The 12,257-nt window shown below is 35.5% G+C and overlaps 1 protein-coding gene across 1 annotated transcript; it reads left to right on the top strand.

Annotated features, from left to right (window-relative positions):
• The first annotated feature begins 10,792 nt into the window (after window positions 1-10,792).
• LOC131939058 (uncharacterized) lies at window positions 10,793-11,776 on the top strand. Its single transcript, XM_059297305.1, has one exon. The coding sequence runs from the start codon at window positions 10,793-10,795 to the stop codon at window positions 11,774-11,776; it is 984 nt and encodes a 327-aa protein (XP_059153288.1).
• The last annotated feature ends 481 nt before the right edge of the window (window positions 11,777-12,257 follow it).

Below are 12,257 nucleotides of genomic sequence, written 5' to 3'. Positions count from 1 at the left end.
TAATATACACACATGTACTATGTAGGCATTTTGAAAATAATAATTAAATGTTTCTTCCTACATAATCGGGCTGGCTTATTTAGGCCATTTACGCTTTATTGAAATGCAGGATGTAATATTAATAGTATGTCTAGACTAGATCTATATGGGGTCACATTGGGGTGATTGGTCAAAATGATTTATTTTGCTCCTCAAATATTTTGATTCTTCAACTGTCCTTGAACAATTATTTATTTTCAAAATCAAACACATCTCAAATATTGAAGCTTTAAACTGGGCCAAAGTTTTTTTTTAGTTTTTAAATAGGGTGGGATATAAAATTATAGTAAACAATGTTGGTACATTTCACTGTTCGGGATTGTATAGGTTTTATTTCAGTTGTCACCGACATTGTTTACCTTGAAAAAGGGGACTTAATACACTAAAAGATTCCGTTTTATATGTGACGGGATAAAGTCCCTTCGTATTTTCCAATGTCCCAATTTACATGCTATGTGTAGGCCTATTGGAAATGCCATGGAGTTTTTGATTAAAAAAAAAATAACAAAGACACACAAAGGCTCACAACTGTAGACACTACTCTCCCGAGCAGTGTTTCTTCTAGACTTTTTTCTCCGGGGGTGCACTTGAAATTATCTGGGGGGGGGGGGGGGGCGGAAACTGTGAAAAGTATAAATTTGTCTATATAAATTCCATTTCGTTCGGGGGGGGGGGGGCGGTAGACTTTCTTCGCGCTGGCCGCGTTTATTTCAGTAGAGAGATGTTTAAGCGTGAGTATTCCCTTCAAAGCCAAGCTGCTCATCCCTCGTAGGGTCACGGTGCTTTGTGTAACGGCGATATCAGCGTTAGTCTTCGGATCCTACACCATCATCTACTGTATATACCAAGTCGTGTACGAATACAGCCCGGAGTTCAACTCCAGTGTGGCCAAACTTGCCTTCACCCAGCTGTATATCAACAAGTCTGACGTCATCATGCGCTACTACCAGGCCATCGCCATCATCTCCCCCCCCCCTCCGCCAGTTTTGTCGTCATCTCTACCTGTTCCTACCTGACCGTGTTCTACCTGAAGAAATTGTCACGCTTCGTCACACACAAGTCCGACCCCACCAACGACCAGTCCACAGCGATGATCTCCGCCAGAGAACGGCAGGTGGTCAAGACGCTCCTGACCGTGACCTTGGTCTACATCCTGAACCTGTTCCCCCGAGTCGTGTTCTACGTCGCCCAGGTCGTGCAGCCAGAGTTCTACCTGCTCAGGTGGTAGAGCCCGAGTTCTACCTGCCCAGGTGGTAGAGCCCGAGTTCTACCTGCTCAGGTGGTAGAGCCCGAGTTCTACCTGCTCAGGTGGTAGAGCCCGAGTTCTTCCTGCTCAGGTGGTGGAGCCCGAGTTCTACCTGCTCAGGTGGTAGAGCCCGAGTTCTTCCTGCTCAGGTGGTGGAGCCCGAGTTCTACCTGCTCAGGTGGTAGAGCCCGAGTTCTACCTGCTCAGGAAATACAACGATCTGTTCTTTGTCACGGTGTCTTTCATCTTTATCCTAGACTTTCTGAACGCTTCCATTCATTTGTTTCTCTTTCACGGGATGAGTTCAAGCTTTAGACGTCACTTTAAAAACATCTTATGTCTAAAGGAGAAACCACGAAACAAATGAGCATCATCAATGCATGATTCGATTTATTGCGGGCTTGGTCGAGTTTTGGAAAATTTAATTAAAATTTTTACTGAAAATATATAACTAATTATCTTATGTGTTTGTTAGTTTGAAAAAAAAAGTAATATAAAAGCATTGAGGATTTGTTCAGTATTGATGTTTGTATCTTAATTTTTTTCGGGTTGATATAGATAAAAAAATTATCATCAGAGTACTAGCGAATCAGTAGCGTAGCGAGGGGGGGGGGGCAGGGGGGACATATGTCCCCGGGCGCCGACCATAGGGGGCGCCAAAATGGGTTGGAAAAATAAATTGAAAGGTTGAGGGGGGTGCAAATCGAAAGTTTGAGGGGGGGGGGGTGCAAATCGAAATATCGAGGGGGGGGGGTGCAAATCGAAAGTTTGAAGGGGGGGGGGGGGTGCAAATCGAAAGTTTGAAGGGGGGGGGGGTGCAAATCGAATACCGGGATTAGAACTAAAATCAATCAAGTAAACCAAGAGCGAAAATCTCTACTGAAAATTTTAAGTGGAAAGCAATGACAGATTACTGTTGTCGTTTCTCACTTGATTGTCAATAAAGGCGATGAAGTAGAGTTACTCTGTAGCAACGACCTGAATTGATAATCAGTTCTGTCAAGCCCCTTTCAGTTCAGGTTCCCTTGGGTTAGAAGTGGTAGCTGCAGTGGTAACTCCCCCTCCCCCTTCGATAAAAATAGGAATATAAAGAGCTAATTTACATAGAAAATTAAAACAGTGTCGTCGTCGTCGTCACCCCCCCCCCCCCCCCCCCCCGAAAAATACGTCTGAGGGAAGCCCTGCGTATAGACAGAAAGACATTCAGTCAAGACTGCGAAACTATTTTTTTTGTTCGACTAATAAAGGTGTAAAGATGCTGAAGCGTTGAGATTTGTGAAAATGTCGATCATAAAACAAAAACAGCGTTTTGATCCCTGATTGGTTTTTCTTATTTTTCATATGCTGCATCTTAGGCGACACTGACATCTTGAATGTCCTGATCAGGATTTGGTTAGTGGTTAGGAAAGTAAAGCGTATTTGTGTACAAGAATAACTTATGAATCGGCAACCAGCTGTAGGGGTTGGGTTGTTAGTGTCCACCAACCCGTACACCCTGGTTGGGACATGGAGGTTTACCAAAACCTGAAAGAAACAAGTACACACTTTACAAATATTAGAACCAAACTAAAAATATTAGAACCAAACTAAAAATATTAGAACCAAACTAAAAATATTAGAAGCAAACTAAAAATATTAGAAGCAAACTAAAAATATTAGAAGCAAACTAAAAGTATTAGAAGCAAACTAAAAATATTAGAACAACCAAACTAAAAATATTAGAACCAAACTAAAAATATTAGACCCAAACTAAAATATTAGAACCTAACTAAAAATATTAGACCCAAAGAAAAAATATTAGAACCAAACTACACATATTAGAACCAAACTAAAAATATTAGACCCAAACTAAAAATATTAGACCCAAACAAAAAATATTAGAACCTAACTAAAAATATTAGAACCAAACTAAAAATATTAGAACCAATTAAAAATATTAGAACAACCAAACTAAAATATTAGAACCAAACTAAAAATATTAAAACCAAACTAAAGAATAAAAACGTGTTAATATACAAGACAATACATTTATCTATATTTACTTAAAGGTTACAACATAAGTAACGTAACATTTCTTTATTATACCTATAATTAGGGTATTAAATTTTCTGCATGTTGTCTCCTATTATAATTTTTTTTGTTTCCTTTAAATATTGCTAGAATTTGTTTACGGGGCTGTCCATCTCATTCCCACAGTAGTATGGTGCTGTCTTATTTTTTATGGTCTTTGTGTTCCTATGTAATGTTGTACTAATTGATGAGTTGGCGGTGTTTTGGGGCATTTCAAGCGGAGGGTACTTGATTTCCGCCATTCCTTAATTAGTATTGTTTTCGTATAGGAATTTTAAGGCTAACGATTCCAAAATGGTATGCAACCTTTTGAAAGTTTAGTACATTCAATAATGCTTATTTTATTTTTTTTTCTCTATTTTTTTAACCATTTGGTATTAGCAATATAATTTGCACTAAATTATACATAACTTGACATTCAATTGAGCTTATTTCCCTCATGTTTGGGGAACGAAAAAAACTTAAATCGTTTATGGTACGTAAAATCGGCCGTGACGGCGTACAGAAATATGTTTAAGCGCGTTATCTATAGTTAAAATTATATATAGATAACTAAGGCGGCTTATTTTAAAATAAACTGTCTTATAAATTTAATCAATTACAAAAATATACATTTAAATACAAATAATAGGTAAAACTATAAACTTTATATAATAAAAGAAATATCTATAGCATATATGTTGAAATTGTTAAATACTTTCTTCTTTTGTTGAGCTTGGCAGGTAATGAAGAGTATTTTCCCTTGAATAGAGCGTATTTCCTTAAAGGGACGTAACAGCATTTTTAAAATACTTTATGCGAAATAATTTAGTAGGCGTTTTAAGATGGTGTATTTTTACGAGGGAATTAAAACTATACAAATATATATATATATATATATATATATATATATATATATATATATATATATATATATATATATATATATTGATTTTTATACATATGTCCTCGGGCGCCGATCATAGCGGGCGCCAAAATGGGTTGGAAAAAAATTAAAAGCTCATTTTAGATGCAGTTTTGCATTATAAATATAAAAAATTATATGGGGTGGGGGGTGGGGGGGGGGGGGGGGGGGGGTGGGGAGTTACATATGTCCCCGGGCGCCGACCCTAGGGAGCGCCAAAATGGGTTGGAAAAAAAAAATTAAAAGCTCATTTTAGCTGAAGTTTTGCATTATAAATATATAAAAATATAGAGGGGGGGGGGCGCCAAATTGAAAGTTTGTCCCCAGGAAGGTTCGTTACGCCTCTGTCTTGTGACAACTATTGACAACTATGACCACGTGATTTGTGGAGTAACCAATAAAGGAGATGAAGGGAGAGTTACTAGTCAGGCAATGTCATAATTGAACAAGAAATCAGACATCATCAGACTCATGCTATTTTGTTAACTCTAAGTGCCATGTAGTTAAATAACACACCGGCGAAATTTCCGCCAGCGAAATTTCCACCAGAGAAATTTGAAGATAATGTACTCATACCAGAAGATGACAGACGCCTTTTGAAGTTGCTTTATACAAGCTTAGAACAGAACATGATGTTATCAAACAACTGTAAAATCCAAAAAGAAAAGCAGGCTGAAATCGGAATCAATGGCCCTCAATGGCTCCCAACCAGTTGACACGTGTACTTTATTGTGTTGGAGGGAATATCTTCCAACACTAAAATTAAGAACGAAGAAGAAGAAAAAGAAAGAAACAACTGACATTAAGAATCGATTACAAAGATCTTTGTTATAGCCTACACCCTGAATATTCTATCCAGTGTTCTTCCAGACTTTTTTCTTCGGGGGGCACTTGAAATTTTCGGGGGGGGGGGGGGGGGGCCGTAGACTTTCTTCGGGGGGGGGGGGGGCGGACACTGTTAAAAGTATATATTTTCTATATAAATTATATAAATTTCATTTCGTTCGGGGGGGGGGGGGGGGGGGGAGGGGGCGGTAAAAATTTTTCGTGGGGGGGGGGGGGGGGGCTTCGCGTTTTTAAGGAATTAAATAATGCCAATGTAACCCTAACGTTGTCCAGTTTTAAAAAAGCTACTTATACTTTAACCACTTTTAGTATAACGGTAAAAACAGATATTTTGTTTTTAAACTCCAGTCCATTCGCGAGGTTTTTATGTCTAATTAAAAATTGAACTTCAGATGTTTTTTTTTTTTTTTTTTTTTCTAATAAATTAAGTGCGCGATGAAAACTTAAGTCATGGTTGGGGGGGGGGGGGGCGTTTATTTTGTTCACCCCTGGATATAGGGCTAAGGAGTTCTTTGAAGTATTAATTATGGTTACACTAATAATTACCCTAACTTGCCAACAGCCTTGAATATGTATCACATTAAACCTAACATTTGTTTAACATCGTGTAAACAAGCACAACTATCATCTTCAACTTTAAAAAATTCAGCAATATATTAATTTGCAATAATTGTTACATGGTAGCTAGACTCTAGAGTCTAGACATTCAATACAGCTTATTTCCCTCATGTGTGGGGATCGAAATAAAATTTGTGAATCGTATCGGCCGCGAAGGCATACCGAAAATGTTTGAGCATGTTTTCTATAGATAAAATTATAGATATTTAACTAAGGCGGCTTATTTTAAAATAAACTGTTTAATAAATTTCATTAATTAAAAAAATATACATCTACATAAAAATAATAAGCAAAACTATAAGTTTTATATAATGAGAGAAATATTTATAGTATATACGTTGATTTTGTTAAATACTTTCTTCTTTTGTTGAGCATGGCATGTAATGAAGAGTATTTTCCCTTGAATGAAGCTTATTATTACAAAGGGACGTAACAACATTTTAAAAATACTTTATGCGGAAATTATTTAGTAGGCATTAATATAGCTTATTTTTACGAGGGAATTAAAACTATATAAATAAATAAATAAATAAATAAATAAATAAATAAATAAATAAATAAATAAATAAATAAATAAATAAATAAATAAATAAATAAATAAATAAATAAATAAATAAATAAATAAATAAATAAATAAATAAATAAATAAATAAATAAATAAATAAATAAATAAATAAATAAATAAATAAATAAATAAATAAATAAATAAATAAATAAATAAATAAATAAATAAATAAATAAATAAATAAATAAATAAATAAATAAATAAATAAATAAATAAATAAATAAATAAATAAATAAATAAATAAATAAATAAATAAATAAATAAATAAATAAATAAATAAATAAATAAATAAATAAATAAATAAATAAATAAATAAATAAATAAATAAATAAATAAATAAATAAATAAATAAATAAATAAATAAATAAATAAATAAATAAATAAATAAATAAATAAATAAATAAATAAATAAATAAATAAATAAATAAATAAATAAATAAATAAATAAATAAATAAATAAATAAATAAATAAATAAATAAATAAATAAATAAATAAATAAATAAATAAATAAATAAATAAATAAATAAATAAATAAATAAATAAATAAATAAATAAATAAATAAATAAATAAATAAATAAATAAATAAATAAATAAATAAATAAATAAATAAATAAATAAATAAATAAATAAATAAATAAATAAATAAATAAATAAATAAATAAATAAATATATATATATATATATATATATATATATATATATATATATATATATATATATATATATATATATATATATATATATATTTTTTTTTTTTTTTATTTATTTATTTATTTATTTTAAGAGCGTAAAATCTTAAAGTTTTTTTTGTCACCCAGAATATGGTTTTTGTAAGCATTAAAAATGTCGCGTACTCAACGCAATACCTGGACTTAACGTTACAGCACTGACGGCAGATATTGCACCTTACTTCATACACTCTTAAAGAAAACGAGCCTTCCCGCGGCATAACATACGCCGCTATTTAGTTTTTTCTACTTTTCAGTAATTCATAATTTGTGAATTCGACAGTACCAACGCTGACACTGAAAATATTTCTTTAAAACACTATAAGTAGCTCGTTAAGGACCATAACCTCCCCCCCCCCCCTTCCCTTCTCCCCCCCCCCCCCCCCCCCAACGTTTAAAATCGTTTCAAACTAAATTATCTGCCCCTAATAGCCGTCACTAAACCCGACTCCACGAAGGTAAACATAGCGTGAACCATTGCTCACTAAGACCATGTAGGGGTGAGGATGGTAGGGAGCGAGTTTACAGCTTGTTTTCTAGCGTCTCCCAGAAGAGAATTATATATATAGATAGATGTGAGGGTAGAAGAACGAATACCAGAGGAGAGGAAGAAGGGACTCACCCGTAAAGCTCACAAAGATAGGCGAACTTAGCGCATGCTCTAACTATAGAGGGGTTACACTTTTGTCCAACCTATACAAAGTATTCAATAGAATATTATTAAACAAGATAAAAAAAACACGGAGAAACCAAATTGCTACCCTGCGCATCATCATTGAACAGTTCCAATAGTGGAACTCATCTCTCTACATTAATTTCATAGATAACGAGAAATCCTTTGATAGGCTGGATAGACCGTCAATGTAGTAATAGTAGAGGCACTATGGTTGCTATAGAAAAAAAGTCAACATCATTCTGTCCTCATATGAAGGTCTGAAATGTCGACTACAGAAGTCTTTCCTGTACGTACGGGTGTAAGGCAAGTGTATCAAGTTTGTTACAAGTTTGCCACATCCCACAAACAAACAAACAGATAGTGTGAACTAAATACCAGCCGGTGTAAGAGTGTAGTTTAGCCTATTCTCGTGGATTTTGTGACAACTATGACCTCGCGATTTGTGGAGTAACCAATGAAGGAGATGAGTGGAGAGCTTCTTGTCAGGCAATGTCATCATTGAACAAAAAATCAGACATCATCAGACTCATGCTATTTTGTTAACTCTAAGTGCCATGTAGCTAAATAACACACCCGCAAAATTTCCACCAACAAAATTTGGAGATAATGTACGCGTACCAGAAGATGACAGACGTCTTTTGAAGTTGCATGAACAGCGAGGGGGCTTTCTACAAGCTTAGAACATAACATGGTGTTCAGTGTTTCTTCCAGACTTTTTTCTCCGGGTAGACGTTTTTCAGGGGGGGGGGGGAGCGCAGAGTTTCTTCCAGGCATCTCTTCGGGGGGGCGAAGCCCCCCCGAAAAATTTTTACCGCCCCCCGAACGAAATGAAATTTATATAATTTATATAGAAAATATATACTTTTAACAGTGTCCGCCCCCCCGAAGAAAGTTTACCGCCCCCCCCCCGAAAATTTCAAGTGCCCCCCCGGAGAAAAAAGTCTGGAAGAAACACTGGGGGAGCGAAGAGATGGTGTTATCAAACAACTGTAAAATCCAAAAAGGAAAGTAGGCTGAAAACGGAGTCAATGGCCTCAATGGCGCCTAACCAGTTGACACGTGTGCTTAATTGTGTTGGAGGGGATCCCTTCCAACACTAAAATTAAGAACGAAGAAGAAGAAAAAGAAAGAAACAAGTGTATATCAGAAGTGAGTGTTTCATTCTGCACGAGAAACTGCTCACATTGTCATCCGTGATCAATGTGACGCGATATTAACCATCACCCGATTGTGCCAGCCAGTTTTTACTTGACTGATTGCGGGCTATGGCGTTCAAATACTCATACATTCCGAATACATGGCTAAGGCCGAGACTCTAGATATCTAGACGGTGAAGGCCATAAAAATGTTATATTACTGGTTAATTAGCGACCTAGTGACGTCTCACAACGCGGACTCTGGGAAGACCCAGGTGTGGATAATACAATAATATCGAGGAAATTATAAAATCCCAATCGTGTGGAAAAAATATCTTGTCTGCTTCTCTTCTGTATTACATAAATATAACTTCTTTGGTCATACATACATACAACATGCTTTTTATTGATTTTAGACTCTTACTGACTATCGTCAGTTTTCATAACTTGTGAGAGATCATCATATGATGTGAGATACATAAAGAATCGATTACAAAGATAGTTGTTATGGCCTACACACTGAATATTATATCTATGTTAAAATAAATTCACATTTTTAGGGAACTAAATAATGATAATGTTGCCGAAAAGTTGTCCAGTTTTAAAAAAGCTACTTATACTATAAACACTTTTAGTATAATGGTAAAAACTGATATTTTGGTTTTCAACTCCAGTTCGTTCATGAGGTTTTATGTCTAATTAAAAATTGAACTTCAGATTTTTTGTTGTTGTTCTTCTATATTGCAATTTGTAACGTGACCAGTGATATATAGGCCTAGCGGACCCCGGGCCTTAATAAATAAGTACACGATGGAAATTTAAGTCAGGGTGGGGGAGGGGGGGGGGGGGGTTAGGCGTTTATTTTGTCCACCCCTGGATATAGGGCTAAAGAGTTCTTTGAAGTATTAATTATAGTTACACTAATAATTACCTAATTAGCCCACAGCCTTGGATATGGAACACATTAAACCTAACATTTGTTTAGCATTGTGAAACAAACACAACTGTCATCTACAACTGTAAAAAGATTTTTTTAAATTTCAGCAAACACGTTTCTTGGCTTGCATGCTCTACATTTAAAAGTAAAATCGAATCTGGTAATGCCACGGACAAAGCTTTATCTTGTACGATTCGTAAAAATCCCTGAAAATATATGATCAAATAATGAAAGGGCGAAATAATTGATGTAACTATATTTAATTATTATGTGAGCATCAGGACTTTTTGAGAAAAATAATTTCACAAAGAAATTAAAAATTATAAATTAAAAAGTTAAAACAAATAGCACAATGTTTGAAATAATTTCACAAAGAAATCAATTTATAAATTAAACAGTAAAAAAAAATTGCACAATGTTTGAAATAATTAGTACTTCGTTTAATGACATGTTGGACCACAAAATTTCTAGTAGGTTCTAAATAACGCTTTAATAAAATGTTAAACACATAGTTTTCTGATCAATTTTAATTTTAGTACAATTATGTTTCAGTAAAATATCATCTTGGGTTAAAAGAATATCTTTGTCCGTCTAACATTCAATAAAAAAGTGTAATAGTAGTCAACAGTTTATAAAATAAAGATTTTTTAGTTCGTTGATCTCTAAAAAAAATGTTGTTGCGTTATTTTTTTTTTTATCACACTCGCTCTTGTGTTAAGAACACGTTCTGGTCGAATACAGAGAAATTAAGTCAAGCAACTGTGTGAAGTAGCTTGACAAGGTTGACTTTAAGAAAATAAATCTTCACAAATAATACCAAAATTTTGGAGTTTATAAAATTAAGATTGAAATTTCTATTAAAAAAACAAAACGATAGAAATTCTAATACACACATTTAATATTTAAATTCATCTTGTTAAAAAATAGAATTATATACATACAATTTTTTAAAGAATAAAATTGAGAAAATTCGTCGTTTAAATAGAAAACTAGCTAATATTTGTTGACAAGTTAAAACCGTCATCATGGACGCCATGGACGTGTTCATCAATTACGTCACCGTGTGGACAATGCTCGGGGTGTGCTGTGTGGGCGTGATCACCAACTCCATCAACATCTCCGTCTTCTTCAAACAAGGGTTCCACGAGGGCGCCACCATCTCCATGACCTTCCTCTCCTTCTGGTCCCTCTTCAAGTGCATCTGTGGCATCGGCTACCGACTCGGAGGCCCGGTGGGGCTGGTCTCACCTGCCTTAGGACTCACCTGGAAAAACATCACCCTGCCGTATGTCGAGTTCACGGGCATGTACGCAGGGTACGTCTCGTTTGCTCTGGCCGCGTTTATCTCCATAGAAAGATGTCTGTGTGTGAGCAAGCCATTCACGGCCAAGAAGATCATCACGCCCAAGGTTACACTCACCGTCCTGCTCTCGATTTCTGTTGTTGCCAGCGGGGCCTACATCGTTGTCTACTTCATGTACGACATACAGTTCGAGTATAGCCAGATTTTTAACACAAGTGTGGCCAAATACATTCACAGTAACTTCTACGACGCTAAATCCGACATCGTAATGTCTTATTACCAAGTAATGGCCATTCTAATTCCGACATCCGGGTTCTTTATCTTGACCATATCATCCACCATCACTGTCCACTACCTGAGAAAATCGACACAGTTTTTAAAACATAAAACTGACCACAAGCTGAACAACCCAGTCTGTGTTATATCCAACAGAGAGAAACAGGTAGTGAAAACGTTGCTGGCTGTTATCTTAGTCTACATCATCAACCTCTTTCCTCGCCTCATCTTCTACATCGCCCAGCTCTGGGAGCCGGAGTTCCAGCTCCTGAGGAAGTACAACAAGCTGTTTGTCCTGGTGGCCGCAAGCATCTCTGTCTTTGACTTCAGCAACGCCTCCATCCATTTCTTCATCTACTACAACATGAGTTCCGGGTTCCGGAACAATTTCTTCAAGGCCTGCACTGTAGTCAGTTACCCCAGGTCTTGACAGTCCTAATTAACCCCAGCTTAATTAGCCACAAGTCACAGTAATCAATTTGTAATTAAGCACAGTAGTTTTATTTGTTTATTTTATTATAAAATGATATTTCATTAAAGGAAAATATTTTTAATGAACTATTTGTGAAGTGCATTTGAATTTTAAATGAAAGTTTTTAAATGTAAATTTTGAAGCCCTTTATAAATTGGAATTTAATGTTTTAAAGCTCTAGAGAGTAAAAAGGGGAGCCGGTCGTTTTCCCTAAAGACACTTGCCCGAATGCTGTTTACCCGAAGGCCGTTTTCGCGAATGGACACTTGCCCGAATGCGACAAACGCCCGAATGGAAACTAGCCCGAATGCGACGAACGCCCGAATGGAAACTAGACCCAATGCGACAAACGCCCGAATGGACACTTGCCCGAATAGGACAAATGCCCGAATGGACACTTGCCCGAATGCCGTTTGCCCAAGGGCCGTTTCGCGAATAG

The sequence above is a fragment of the Physella acuta genome, unplaced genomic scaffold (assembly GCF_028476545.2).
Source record: "Physella acuta isolate Inbredline_101_S28 unplaced genomic scaffold, ASM2847654v3 ptg000017l, whole genome shotgun sequence".
Taxonomy (NCBI): Eukaryota; Metazoa; Mollusca; class Gastropoda; family Physidae; genus Physella; species Physella acuta.
Note: the sequence above shows the minus strand (reverse complement) of the source record. Positions and strands in the feature narration are given on the sequence as shown.